At 51.0% G+C, this 14,926-nt stretch overlaps 1 protein-coding gene across 1 annotated transcript; it reads left to right on the top strand.

The window, feature by feature from the left end:
- Window positions 1-549: 549 nt before the first annotated feature.
- Window positions 550-11,658, top strand: LRRN4 (leucine rich repeat neuronal 4). Its single transcript, XM_061209836.1, has 4 exons — window positions 550-1,219; window positions 3,081-3,285; window positions 8,722-8,859; window positions 10,413-11,658. The coding sequence occupies exons 1-4, from the start codon at window positions 550-552 to the stop codon at window positions 11,656-11,658; spliced, it is 2,259 nt and encodes a 752-aa protein (XP_061065819.1).
- Window positions 11,659-14,926: the final 3,268 nt, after the last annotated feature.

Genomic DNA, 14,926 nt, shown 5'->3' with positions numbered 1-14,926 from the left:
TGGAACTAATACAGTCTTCCTTAAGTCTCATGTTTATTATACCCCAGCAGAGCTTCCTCCCGACTGAGGCCATCCACTGGCGTGTTACTAATATACGTTTATGCAGCAGCGTCTGCACACCTGGGGAGAATTTGCAAAGAGAAAGGCCACATTCCCTTCCCCCCAGAAACTCATGGGATGGGGACAAGCAAAGGGAGAAGGTTACTGGCAAGTTCAGGGACAGATAAGGGAGGCCTTCCTCAAGAGGTCACCTGTGGGTGGAAACCCTCGAGTGAATTAGAGGGAAAGGCAAAGCTAGGGGAAGGAAGGGCAGGAGGTGCCGCGGGGTACATGCGAGAGATGATGGGGCAAAGCAGGCAGGGGCCAAGTCACCACACATCTGGTGACGCGGGGGAACAGCCCTCGCCCTTCAGGGAACATCCAGGGCTGGGCTCTTCCTGGGGAAGAGACGTGGTGGGGGGGGGGTGGCGGCGGCGCATTTGCCCCTTCGTTCGGCGTTTCCGATGCATTTAATGGGTTGGTCCGCTGTTCTATCTCCAGCCAAGCGCCATGTGGTGGACTCCGCTGCTGCTGCTGCTGCTGCTGCTGCTGCTGTCGACGGCGCCGCGCCCGAGCCGGGCGGGGCCTCTCCAGAAGGCCCCAGTTTTCCAGCTCACTCACCAGGGCCCCTGGGGGAGCGGGGTCGGCAACGCCACGGTCTCGCCCTGCGAAGGGCTCCCCGCCGCGGGAGTCACGACCCTGACCCTCGCGAACCGCGGCCTGGAGCGCCTGCCGGGCTGCCTGCCGCGCGCGCTGCATAGTCTCGACGGCAGCCACAACGTGCTGCGCGCCCTGAGCGCGCCCGAGCTCGGTCACCTGCCGCGGCTGCAGGTGCTGACGCTGCGCCACAACCGCATCGCCGCGCTGCGCTGGGGCCCCGGCGCGCCCGCGGGACTGCACACGCTCGACCTCAGCTACAACCTGCTGGAAGCCCTGCCGCCGTGCTCCGGGCCCGTGCTGCCCGGCCTCCGAACGCTGGCGCTGGCCGGGAACCCGCTGCGGGCGCTGCAGACCGGAGCCTTCGCCTGCTTCCCCGCGCTGCGCCTGCTCAACCTGTCCTGCACCGCGCTGGGCCGCGGCGACCACGCTGGCATCGCCGACGCTGCCTTCACGGGGGCTGGTGGCGCGCCCCTGGCTGCGCTCGAGGTCCTGGATCTCAGCGGCACTTTCCTCCAGCGCGGTGAGTGCGGGCGCCGGGTGTCGAGCCCGAGTGGCCGGCGATCTGGGGAGAAAGGGCTGTGAACTTCCTCGAGGGGCGCTGCCCCGGGCGCCTGCTCACAAGACCACTCAAAAAGACCCGCCCCGAGATTCCCCGAGCCGAGGGCACCCTGTTCGAAGCGCCGCACCAGGCTTCACTCCTTGAGTCCCAAGAGGTGGGGACTATTATCTCCGTTCTGCATGTGAGGGAACCAGGGCACAGAGAAAGGGGAATGGCTGGCCCGAGGCCTCCCAGGTCATTAGCGGTGCCTCCACATCCGAACCCAAGCGTTCTGGGTCCAGAGCCCACACTTTTAGCCTCTCTGTTCTGCTCCCCAGCAGAGCTGGTCAATGCTTGTAAAATGGGGAGTGGATGCAGCGCTTTGGGGCTGATGAATGGACGAACTTGGTACCAAACATTTAGTTAATGTGAAGCACCTGATGCCCAGAGGATGCATTCATTGATTTCTATTCAGTTGGCTAAAACTCTTTCTGCGAATGTTGAATCCTTCAATGAGACACAGGCGGGAGGAGAGAATACCTGTTTTCCTGTACTTGGCATGTTCTGACTCTGATTCACAAGGTTGGTTTTATTTTTAAAAAACACTTCTCGTCTACACCGTAAGTCCCCTACATACGAAGGAGTTCTGTTCCTAGAACGTGCTCGTAAGTCCAATTTGTTGGTAAGCCCAACAAAGTCAGCCCAGGTACCCAACTAACACAATCAGCTATATAGTACTGTACTGTAATAGGTTAATAATACTTTTCACACAAATAATACATAAAAACAAACAAAAAATAAAGAAAACATTTTTTAATCTTACAGTACACTACCTTGAAAAGTACAGTAGTACAGTACAATAGCTGGCATGCAGGGGCTGGCATCGAGTGAACAGGCAAGAAGAGTTACTGACTGGAGGAGGGAGAGGAGGTGGGAGATGGTAGAGCTGAAGGATCGTCAGCAATAGGAGACGGAGGGCAAGCTGCAATTTCATTCACGCCTGACGTTGATGGCACAGGTTCTGGTTCCTTGCTGGATTCAATTCTATCTACCCTCTTTAAAAAAAAATCCAGTGATGTCTGGGTATTAGCTCTTTTTTTCGTATCATAGATGACACGGTAGCACTGGATTGCATTCTGAACGGCTGCTGCAACCTTCATGTACTGTTCTACATTCTGGTCCTGTGCCTCAAAAACTAACAATGCCTCCTCAAATAGAACTAACTTACATGATTGGACATGCGAATGCATGTTCGCATCTTTGAAAGTTCACAACTTGAACGTTCGTACGTAGGGGACTTACTGTAATCACCTGTTCCACCACCGACAAGAGAACAAAGAACAGGAAACAGGAGAAGGGGCACATTCTCCATTTACTAGGAGAGCCACGAAATGAGGTTTCTGGGCCTCTTCCTGCCTCACTCCTCCTCTCCTCCTTCCTTACATTCCTCAAAGATTTCCCTTGCTCCTAGTAGCCATCAGAGTAACGGCTGGGTTACTTCTGTGTGGGGTTTAACAAGAGGGTGGGGCAACAGTGGACTTGGAGACAGTGTCCTGGGGTCAAGCCCCACCCTGTCCCTTCCCCACTGTGTGGCCTTTCACCAATCATTGTCCTCTGGGGCCTCAGCCACCTGGGGCTGGAAAAGGAAGAACTGGTCATCTCCGAGGGCCCTTCCAGCTGAAATGGCTCATGCTTCTGAGATTCCCAAAGCTGCCCACTGTACCCATGCTCTGCAATGACCTTCACCACTCACCTTGTCACTCTCATTGGTTCCTTAATCCTGTGCCGGCCTCCTGGGTTTATGCCTTCCCAGGTAGTGGGCAGTTTCCCCTCTGTGTTTCAGTTCAGTCAGGATGGATCAGAGACCTGCCGAAGCTCACGTCCCTCTACCTAAGGAAGATGCCCAGGCTGAACAGCCTGGAGGGGCACATTTTCAAGGTGACCCCTGACCTGCAGCAGCTGGATTGTCAAGATTCGCCAGCACTTACCTCTGTCCATACACACATCTTTCAAGACACGCCTCTCCTACAGGTCCTTCATTTCCAGAAGTAAGTGTTCCTGAATCACGTGACTGATTTTTGCCCATTACACTAAGTTGAATAGGCATAACTATTTTATAGGATAAACCAGACCTTACTTTTCCTTCCACTGCTCCTTCAAGGCCTCGCTGGGGTCTTGTTCCTCCTCATCCTTTGGGTGATATGGTGGGCACACCCTAGAGAGTCCATCCAGCCTAAAAACCAAACAAATCAGTCCTGTCCAGAATAATGTTAAAACTTCAAACTCTCATGCATGTTAACTTTCCTTTAAGCCCAGGATGAGAAACTTGCAGTGGGAAGAGGAGCTGAGGGCATCAGGGTCTTCTCTATTTCTCCATCCACCTGCTTCCCCATGTGTTTATGCAAGTCAGCAGCCCCTTCCAGGGCTTGAGCAGGTCCTACTTGCATTGGGACCTGGGGATGGTGCTGTCTGGCCCAGTGGATGTCCCAAGTGTCACTATATCCACCCTCCTTCCCAAGAGCAACTACTGTCCTGACTTCTAGCAGGAAGGGCAATGTCCCTTTGAAGATGATCCCAGGCCACCTCCTTTCCTGTGGGCCCACAACTGGGCCCTGGGAAGCAAGCACTGTTGCCCCACCATCACTCTCAATGTAGCCACTTCTCTTTTTTCTCTGCTAGCTCCAGAGTACTCACTTTGGGGCTTATCACAAGGGAAAAGGACATAGAACATGCAGAGCACTTAGCTCAGTGCCTGGCACATTGTGTGTGCTCTATAACATTAGTTAAGATCATCATGGTGGTTGTGATGAAGGTGATATAATGATGACAGTGATGGTGGTAATGGTAACTCTGATGATGGTGATGATGGTGAACTGGTGATAGGATGGTAATGGTGATGACGATGGTAGCAGTGGTGATGATGTGGATGAGAGTGATATCATCTCTGGCTCAGACTCCTCTTGTGAGCTTCAGACTGATGCAGCATTATTTAAGGTTATCAGATATGGAACCAAACTGCCTGGGCTCAATCCTGACTCCACCCACCACTTACTAGCTATGTGAGTTGGGGCAAGTTACCTAATGCTTCTGTGGCTCAGTTTCCTCATCTGTGAAATGGGGATAATGATCAAATCCTCCCCCACTGCATTGTTGTGAGAGGAAATGTTTTGATATGTGCCTAGAACAGCGCCTGGCACAGAACAGGAGGTTTGTATTATTACTACTGGGCATCTCCACTGGATGTCTCATAGGTCTTTCAGGATCTAGCACACAGCTAGATACACGAGCCTGGAAATCATGGAAGGCCTGGGCTGGAGATCCCTAACTGAGCGCCCTCAGCACAGAGATGGTGGAGGAGGCATCAGGTGATGACGGTGGATGCTGATGGGAATAGTGGTGAAGGCACCAGTAACAATGATGCTGTTGAGGGCGATGGTGGTGGTGATGATGACAGCATGGCCCTTGATTTCAGGGAGTGCACAGTTCTGTAAACAGCAGACATCTGCCAATTGTCATGATATGCTGGGATCGGTAACAGAGGCACACACCATGTACCGTGCTATAAGGCAAGTGGGGTTAACGATCAGCTCCAGCAGACTGGAAGAAGAACATAATTGATCCATACCTTCAACAGTGAGTCCAAACTCACCAGGTGGAAAAAGGCAACCTAGACCCTAAGAAAAGCAGGCATACCTGGGTCAGAAGTGGTGGCTGCTTCCTCTCATCCCTACGCTTCTCAGTTCGCTGCAATCTGACCACCCACTTCAGCTTCATGATTGAATGGGACCAGTGGCATTTCAGCTGCTACGTCCAGTGGACACTTCTCTATCCATTGAGCCCCTTGTTGAGTCTTTCCTCCCTCTTGACACTCTCTCCTTGTCCTCAGGATGTTGCCCTGGTGCTTCTCCATCCTTTCTGTATAGGCCTTCTTAAGGTCATTGGCTATTTCCACTTCTTATAACTTTTTTGCATGTCATTTCTCACCCTACATGCTTCCTCTAGCATTGTCCCCACCCCCTTGTCTGATGCCATAGGATTTGGCAAAATGTGGGGTGTTGGTGACATTCATTCTCAGTGGAGCCAGATGGGAGTGGGTTGAAGAGTCAGTGCAGGTATAGACGGATCTTAAGGTTGGCTCCCCGGTTACCAGGTCCAGCCTGGTCTCCATTCCCAATAGCTCCTGTGCCAGCCCTTCCTACCCGCCCTGCAGGGCAGCTTGAGGTCAAGTTCTCAACATTCCCTACCCCAATAACCAAGAGCCTTCTAATCGGTGACTCCACCTTCAGGGGCCCACATGTTAGTGCAGGAAGTCTCAAACGTTTCTGTACCATGGACTCCTGTGGCAGTCTGTGAAGCCTATGGGCCTTTCTCAGAAGAATGTTCTGATATACATAAAGTAGGGTACGTACGTAGGATTCCAAAGAAACCAATTATAGTTAACAAAATATTTTTAAATGTGTGTTTTAGGAATATATGTGTGTGGGGTGTGCTTCTTTATTTAACACCGTAAATAACAAAATCCAGCAGCAGGTCCAATAACTTCCATAATTTTGATGATTATAAATGACAGAAAACTACTGAAAAGTGATATGGAAATATCTGTGATTTGTCGGTGATTCACCTGTGGTTTGCTGCCTTCTTTTGCCACTGTAGCAAATGGTTAATTTCAGTTAGAGGTTTGTGAAAGTAGAGAAGTAATATTCTCCATCCAAGTTCACAGACCCTGTCTCCAAGGACTTCAGGTTAAGAACCCTTGTAACCCAGTCACCATATTCAGCCAAGAGATGTGTCTAAATTGTAATCTGATTGAGTCTTAAGCCAAATGAAAACCTTTCCATGCTTTCCATGGCTGGAGGGAAAGGTTTAACTCTCTGGCTGGCTCAGCCCAGGCCCCCACTGTACCCCGCTGTGCTCCAGCTGGGGGAGGAGCCACTCCCAGAAGTCTGGGAGCTCTCAAGCCTCTGAAGCTCATTAAATGCCCTCTCCCCTGCTGGACCCTCTTCCCTTCTTCTCAGCCTACCTTGCTTCTGGCTCTCCTTAGCTCACCCACAGCCTCCCCTGGGAGGCTGTCTGTGATAGATGCTGGGGGACGTGTGCGTGCCCTGGCACAGCCAGCACCCTCTGAAGAGGGGATGGCACCCTCCTGGCTGCTCTGCCAACCCGGCATGCCCAACGCCATCCACAGTCCTCTCCGACAACGCTACATGCAGGAGGGAGACGCCTTTGGCAATATTTCAGCCAAAAAAAAAGAGAAAAGGGATTGTTTAGAGGGCGAGGGGAAACTTCTTCCACACTAGGGCTCTGTCATTTCAGATGCAGAGAACACCTAGGTGCCGTCATGCGTCAGGACGTGATGCAGGCTCTCCCTCAGCATGTGGATGGCAAATGCAGCTTGTCTTTATCATGTGCAGGTTGCACTGGATGGCAGAAAGGGCTGTCAGATAAGGAAAAGACTCCTTTTCCTTATTTATAAAATGAGTGAAATATTGGGAATTCCCTGGCGGTCCAGTGGTTAGGAGTTGGCGCTCTCACTGCCGGGGCCCAGGTTCAATCCCTGGTCAGGGAACTAAGATCCCGCAAGCGCAGCCAAAAAAAAAAAGAGTGAAATATTATCTACCTCATGATCTGACATAATGATATCAATGAGATAATGTTACCTGAACCACTAAGCAATGTTACTTCCCCCAAAATATGGTAATCCTTTTCCTCTCCCCTTCAGGCAAAAAGAAAAATATTTCCTTTGAAAGATGAAGTGCTAAGTAAACTCCCATCCTAAGATTTCTACTCTCTCTCTGTGAATCCTGCTAAAAGCGAGCATTTGCATATATATACACATAATGTGGGTACACCTTAAGTTTCAATATAAATGGCACACACATATATTCAGTGTTCCACAGGGGACAACTGTCAGGTGCCCACTGGCCAGGAGTGTTAGAGCAGATCTGGGTGGTGGGTCCTTCCTTGCCCAGAACATCTGCATCTCCCCCAGAGCAGGAGAAGGTGGATGTTTCCCAGGCAGATGGAGAAAAGCCAGCCTTTGATGGGAAGAGGCCTGTAGATAAAGTGTAACTCCTGTTGCTCATGATGCTCAGATTATAACTGAGAACATGTACAAGAGGCCAGGAGACTCCAGGAGTTGAGACAGTTGAGGCCAAACCCTCAGTGAGGCTCTGGGCAGAAAAAGCAGAAAACCAGGAGGGGGTCTGCCATTGCTAGGTATGGTACATTGTTTGCAAAAATGGCCCTGGTAATTCCTCCCACCCCTGTAGACACACCCCTTTGCAATGTGACTTTGCAGCTCCTCCCATCAGGAAGTAGAGTTTGTTCTCCACCCCTTGAAGCTGGGCGTGGCCATGTGACTTGTTTAGGCCAGAGGGACATTAGCAAAGGTGATATAAGCAGAGACTTGAAAGCAGATGAGCAAGCTGGGGCTCGCCCTCTCTTGCTGGTGGGGACTGGTCCAGCACCATGTGCGCAAGCCTCCTGGTTGATGAGAGACACATGGAGAGAGGTCCCGGAAAACCCAGCTGAGGCTCCATATATGGCAGGCCATCCTAGATCTTTCGGGCCCAGCTGAGCTGGCCCAGACCATAAAAATCACTGAGTCAACCCACAGAATCATGAAAAAGAATAAATATTTATTATTTTAAGCTAAGTTAGCGAGAGCTAACTGATACACTTCAGTGAGGCATCTTCCAAAGGACTGGTGTTGAGTGCCATCAGCTGCAGTTCAACTGCAATAGTATACGTTCAAGAGTGTTCTCACTAATTAAGAATTTCTGCCATTTCTTGTGACTGGTCTATAATAAAAATATCTTTTTTTTTTTTAAATATCTTTTATTTTATTACTTATTTATTTTGGCTGTGTTGGGTCTTTGTTGCTGTGGGCGGGCTTTCTCTAGTTACGGCGAGCGGGGGCTGCTCTTCCTTGCAGTGCGTGGGCTTCTCATTGTGGTGGCTTCTCTTGTTGTGGAGCACGGGCTCTAGGCACACGGGCTTCAGTAGTTGTGGCACGTGGGCTCAGTAGTTGTGACTCCCGGGCTCTAGAGCGCAGGCTCAGTAGTTGTGGTGCACGGGCTTAGTTGCTCTGCGGCATGTGGGATCTTCCTGGACCAGGGCTCAAACCCGTGTCCCCTGCATTGGCAGGCGGATTCTTAACCACTGCGCCACCAGGGTAGTCCAACAATATCTTACTTTTGTGTAGTGATTTATATTTATAAACCCTTTCATCATCACAGACTCTTTTTGATATAACCAGCAGGGAGGATTGTCTCCATTTGTTTTGAGGGGTGATACTGATGGGGTTAGGTTTGTATCCCTACAGATGAAAAAAAAAAAAAAATCCAAGGTTATTAAGAGTTTGCTCAAAGCAATATCATCTAGCACCTAACAGAATGGATTTCCCATGACACCACCGTGGCTCTCTGGGTATAGTTTTGACCTGATTGTAAAAGACTGACTTAATAGATTTTTGTGCATTCCAGCTGCAACTTGAGTTCCTTCCCTCCTTGGAACCTGCATTCCTCCCAGGTCCTGTCCATCAACCTCTTTGGCAACCCTCTCACTTGCAGCTGTGAGTTGTCCTGGCTCCTCATGGATGCAAAGAGGATTGTCCTAAGCAGGTAACACATTTACAAAGCAGATGACTGAGGGGTGAGGGCCTGCCCTCCGGAGCTGAAGTTTTCACAGCTCATATCTTGCTCATGTAACCATGCTGGACAGGTTGGCAGTGCTGGGTGGGGCAGCCGTTCCTCATGTAGTCACACTCAAGAACCCAGGACATAGAGGCTCTAGTTCCCTCCCAGCCAGCCAGAGGGGCAGAGAGCATGGAGGACCCCCGACTCAGGAGGTTTTAATGGGCCAGGCCAGGAGGTGGAGCTCACCACCGTCACTCACATCCCATTGGCCAGGAGGTGGAGCTCACCACCGTCACTCACATCCCATTGGCCAGATGTCACTTAGCAGGCCACGCCTACTACAAGGGAGGCTGGGAAATGTAATCTAGCTGTGTGCCCGCTAGGAAAAGAAAGTGGGCGAAGTAAATAGCTAGCTTGTCTCTGTTAAAGAGGAGTTATCATTGCTCATTTTACAAACGAGCGAATTGGGGCCCAAGGAAGAGAGGTACTTGCTTAGATTCACGTAGCCGCTGGGTGGAGGAGGCAGGATCTATACCGTCTTCCAAAAATGTGCTCTTAACCACAGGGCCCCACTGAGTCCCCAAAACGGAGACTGGCCTATAAGTCCAGGGCCAGTGGGCTTATAGAGCTCTCGTGAGACAGGAGAAAAAGAATTCCTATGGAGACTTCCCGTTGGCTGCTGGCTGGAAGAGTTGTTTTGCCGTGGGGAGCCATGCCCAGGCTGGCCACCAGGAGAGGATGCGGGCTGGGGACACCTCTGGTCTTGAGCACCCTCAAACCACCTCCACCAGCTAATCTGTTCTCCTTGCAGCTCACTTTGAGAGCCCTGTCCTGTGGGGTTCTTTTCTCACCTCTCACGCAAGCCTGGATATCAAGTGGGGCTCAGTCTGCCCCCCTGCCCCCTTCATGTTGCCTCTGGCACCCAGGCCCTTTGCAGTGAAGGGTCTTGCTCTGGTATAAATGAAAAGGTTGAGAGTACTTACTACTGTTGATTTTGGCTGTTACTTAACCTCTTTGTGCCTCTACCTCCTCATCTGTAAAATGGGGATAATAGTGCCTACCTCATGAGGTAGTGCAGACTAGATTGGTTTATACAGTAAAGTGTTAGCAATAGTCCCTAGCATGCAGCAAGCACTCAAAAAATGTTAGCTAGTATGAGTATTGTTACTAGTACTCACCACTAGGAAGCAGACAGGTGAGAATAAAATGGCAGACCACACTTAGAGCATCTGGACTGCCCTTCACCGGGCTCACCCTGGGTTTTGGCTCTGCGTTTAGTAGCCAGGCTATCTTGGGCAGTTAGTCCCTCTTTCTGAGTTCCCATTTTCTTCTCTGCACAATGGGAGTGATGAGGGGAGCCTCCTACACAGGTTGCCTTTATGGTCACTGGGGTGACCCATGTTGCATGTGTACCACATGGTACCTGTCAGATGTGTCACAAGGCTTGGGAGAGGGATTATCTGCACTGAGGACTCAAAGCCCAGCACAGAAGCAGCCCTGATGCCAAATACCTTCTAACCAATTGGCCTCCCCTCTAGGGCAGCAGACACTGTGTGCACACCAGCAGCAGGATCCAGTGGCACCTTCTCAGCCCCTCTTTTGCTGTCCCAGCTGCCAAGTGTGTGCCATTCGGACCAAAACACCACCTTCCTTGGTTCCAACCCACCCTCCTCAGTCTTCTCCACCCACACACCATCTACACAGGGTCCCTCCACCCTGCGGAGCACAGCCCCCTCTACCCAATCTGCGGGAGGCCGACAGAGTGTCACCAAGGTGCCCTCCCTCCCTGTGGATTCCCCCACACGAGCGGCGGGGCCGCGGCACAGCCTTGCCGAGGACGGGGCCGTTCCCTCCACTACTGTCTCTCCAGCAGGTTCCAGCAACTCTGGCAACCCACCTAGGGCTGCGAGCACAGCCGGGACAGAGCACCAAGAAGAACATGCTGCCCGGCTTGTCCTGGAACCTACTATCTCAGCTGCCTCCACCCCATGGGGCAGCAAACACCCGGGTCTCTCCCCTACCTCCCGGAACCCAGGGAGCACGCCTCAGCCCGCCCGGGGGACACGGGCCACCCCGCGGGCTCCCCACCCGCCTCCTTCCGAGGGCGGGATTCCGGTCCTGCTCCTGGACGACTCCAGTGAGGAGGAGGAAGAGAGCGGGAAGGAGGAAGTGGGGGCGCCGGCCCGGGATGAGCCCTGCGATTACCACCCCTGCAGGCACCTCCAGACGCCGTGCGCAGAGCTGCAGCGGCGCTGGCGGTGCCGGTGCCCCGGCCTCAGCGGGGAAGACACCCTCCCGGACCCCCCCAAGCTGCAGGCGGTGGCCGAGACCACTGACACGTCGGCGCTAGTGCGCTGGTGCGCCCCCAACTCGGTGGTGCGCGCCTACCAGATTCGCTACGCGCCCGAGGGCCGGCCGGGGAACCAGTCGGTGGTGTGGGACGTCTGCGCCACCGCGCGCCAGCACGCCCTGCACGGGCTGTCGCCGGCCACCACCTATCGCGTGTGCGTCCTGGCGGCCAACGGCGCGGGCCTGAGCCGGCGCGGGGCGTGCGCCGCCTTCAGCACCGGGCGCAGCCCAGCGCTCGTCGCGGCCGGGCTGGGTGCCGCGGGCGGCCTGCTGCTCGTCAGCACCGCGCTGCTGGCCGCCGGCCTCTGCCGCCGGGGCCGGACGCCACGCTCCCCGAACCGCCGCACGCAGCTGCTGGCCTACCGCAACCCCGCCTTCGCCGCCGAACCCGCGCCGCCGGCCCCGGCCTCGCTCCCGCGGGCGCGCGATCGCTGAGCACACGCCGCCTACGCGAGGAGAAGGCGGTACTCGGGTCCCGAACGGCCCGTCGGCCGCGAGCGTCTCTCCCTCGCGCGAGGCCCGGGCTCCTCGGGCACACGTGGCACTCCCCGCGCTGAGTTCCTCATCCCCGGGAACCTCTCTGCCTTCGCTTCCTGCTGCTTCTCTCTCTTCCCAGAAACGTGATGGTTCACGCTGCCGGGCATCCCTGTGTGTGGTTTTATTGGGGTTTTTCAGCAGTCAGTGCCCCTCAGCGTCCGGTAGAATAAATAGAATTGTGTGTGGAAGTAGGAAGAGAGAAAACAAATGGCACAATGCGGCTGCTTTTCTCATATTGGAAACGACATCCTCAAGTCATTTCAGAGAAGTTCCTCATGGTCAAGCTCTGGCTAAGGGTCCTGTTATTCAAGGTAAGGACTCCAGTGGATTCTCATCACCCTCTCCTCCCCACAGTGGAGTCTTAACCTGAGAACCGGTTATGTTCCCTCAGGCCTTGCGGGTTCATTAGTTCATTTCAGGGTACAGCAGCAAGTGTGCTTCTAGCTTTAAACTGCAGTCTTCCGGGAACATCTGTGAAACACGGGGAAGGCTGTCCTTTCAAACTCGGTTTTTGCTGCATTTCACCTAGGACCAGGTGGGCAAAGGATCTGTGAACTCCTTTTTTAAGGAAGCATAATAATTAATAAGCTCACTTTCAGGAAACTTTTTTTTTTTTTTTAGGAGAGAGAAGAAATAAAAGGAAAACCTCAAGGCTCTGGCTAGGGGCCAAAGCATTTCTCTGCTCAGATTGCATCAAACAAACCTTTTTTGTATGATTCGTATCTGACTGTGGGCTATGTCTCACTACACCTTTTTTTTACTTCTATACAAACTTAGGGGGGAAAGAGACTTTATTAAATTAAAATGGGGGTCATAGATCTAGATTTTAATTTTCTCCGTTAGCATTTATGTAAGTTTCCTGTGGCCACCGTAACAGGTTACCACAAACTGGGTGGCTTAAAACAACAGAAGTTTATTCTCCTACAGGTCAGGCCAGAAATCCGCAGTCAAGGTATTAGCAGGGTTGGTTCCTTCTGGAGACTGAGGGAGAACTATTCCATGCTGGCCCCCCTCCCCCCGCTGCCCCCACCCCTCCGCCCCAGTGTCTGGTGGAAGCCAGCAATCCTTGGGTTCCTGGGCTTACAGGCGCATCACTCTTATCCATGCCTCGTTGTCTTGTGACAGTCTCTGTGTCTCATGTGTCTAAACACCCACCCCCCCTTTTTCCATTCTTTTCTCCAGGTTTATTGAGATATAATTGACATATAACCTTGTTTAAGGTGTACAATGCAATGATTTGATACTCCTATATATATAGAAATAATTAAAATAAGGTTAGTGAACACGTCTGTCACCTCAGTTATCTTGTGTGTGTATATGAGTGTATGTATGGTGAGACCTTTTAAGATCTTAGCTACTTTCTAATAGTATATTGTTAACTGTAGTCATCATGAACTTGTAACTGGAAGTTTGTACCATTTGACCACCTTCACCCATTCCCCAGCCCACCCCCCACCCTTAGGGACCACCAATCAACTCTGAGTTGGTTTTTTTAGATTTCACATATGAGATGATACTGAATTTGTCTTTCTCTGTCTTTTTTCAGTTAGTATAATGCCCTCAGGGTCCATCCATGTTGTTCCAAATTGCAAGATCTCTTTATTTTTTATGGTTGAATAATATTCCATTGTATATATATTTTTTCTTTATCCATTCATCCACTGACACTTAGGTTGTTTCCATGTCTTGATTACTGTAAATAATGTGACAATGAACATGGAGGTGAAAATATCTCTTCGAGATAATGATCTTATCTCCTTTGGATATGTACCCAGAAGTCAAATTTCCATCTTCATATAAGGACACTAGGCAGTGGCTTAAGGCTCACCCAAATCCAGTATGACCATCCTAACTTGATTACGTCTGCAAAGACTCTATATCCAAATAAGGTCACATTCACAGGTACTGGGGTTAGAACTTGAACAATATCTTTGAGGCACAATTCAACCCACAACAGCATTTACTTCTATTCCAAGAAAAAAAAAAAAAAATCAAGTTTGATTCCCATGTATCTTTTGTTTCCATGACATGCTGCAGCACAAAAACCATGCTGCAGAAACTAAGCATATCCAAGTTTGACCTGAATAACTGTATTTCTAGGTGAAGTTTTGAAAAGGCTTCCCAAAATTCTGAGGTGGATCCCTAGTTTCATCACATATGTAACCAAGAGAAATAAGACTGATTTAAGATACCTACCAGCTCCAAATTTAAAATTGCAAGGCAAAAGTCCAAAATGTGACTAACATAAAAGCCCTCAGGCATGTAATTAAATTATCCCAATGCCTTTTTTAGCTTAATATCAAGATTGAGGGACCTTCCCTGGTGGTCCAGTGGTAAAGACTCCACACTCCCAATGCAGGGGGCCCAGGTTCGATCCCTGGTCAGGGAACTATGATCCCACATACCGCAATTAAGCCCGCACACCGCAACTTCTGAGCCCGTGCGCTCTAGTTGCCTGTGTGCTGCAACTAGAGAAGCCTGTGAGCCGCATCTAGAGACCCCGTGCACCGCAAGGAAGACCCAAAACAGACTTAATTAATTTAAACAATATTCCTTAAAAAAAAAAAGATTGAGTCTGTTATGTGGAGGCATCAAAATGAATCTGTCTTGCTTGGAGTCTGTATGCATGAATATACACTCAAACATACCTAATACAATTTCAATGTTTTATGGACCAGCAGAATTTATGTCTTATAGCAATTCAGTATCCAAAAACCTACAGGTTGAGGAGGAAAAAATCTATTAACCAGAACCAGATTAAGACTTTGATACTAAAGAGACTATGGACCCAACCCATAAGTCACTCCAAATAGTATCAACACTAGACCATAAATAAGCATAACAAGACACAAAATTCTAATTTTTCCCCTACTTTATTTCAAGTTCTCCCTTTTTTAAACATCATTTTTGTGTGCTCATACTTTGCTAGTGCTGAGACATGGTCAATGTGTCTCTTGGGTGGTCCAGCAATGGGACTTCCACCTCGAGGCTCACTGCATCCCAGGCCATTATGAGACATTACAGGAGGTTCCCGAAAGGGAGAATGGCCAGCCTCACACCACCCTTCTCCCACCCCCTTCCACTGGATTCCTTAGCAGTGTCCCTGGCTGCAGGCTTCAGTGTTTTCCAAGCCAAGGATGGCTCAGCAGCTAATCTGGGAACAAGG

This window comes from Eubalaena glacialis, chromosome 13, assembly GCF_028564815.1.
Source record: "Eubalaena glacialis isolate mEubGla1 chromosome 13, mEubGla1.1.hap2.+ XY, whole genome shotgun sequence".
NCBI lineage: Eukaryota > Metazoa > Chordata > Mammalia > Artiodactyla > Balaenidae > Eubalaena > Eubalaena glacialis.
The sequence above is the reverse complement of the archived record's forward strand: the minus strand, read 5'-3'. Positions and strand labels throughout refer to the sequence as shown.

Excerpts from the sequence above, each read along its gene's own strand:
- LRRN4 (XM_061209836.1), top strand. The coding sequence starts at position 550 with ATGTGGTGGACTCCGCTGCTGCTGCTGCTGCTGCTGCTGCTGCTGTCG. Across the intron at positions 1,220-3,080 it reads CGGCACTTTCCTCCAGCGCG|TTCAGTCAGGATGGATCAGA; the intron begins GTGAGTGCGGGC and ends TCTGTGTTTCAG. Across the intron at positions 3,286-8,721 it reads CAGGTCCTTCATTTCCAGAA|CTGCAACTTGAGTTCCTTCC; the intron begins GTAAGTGTTCCT and ends TGTGCATTCCAG.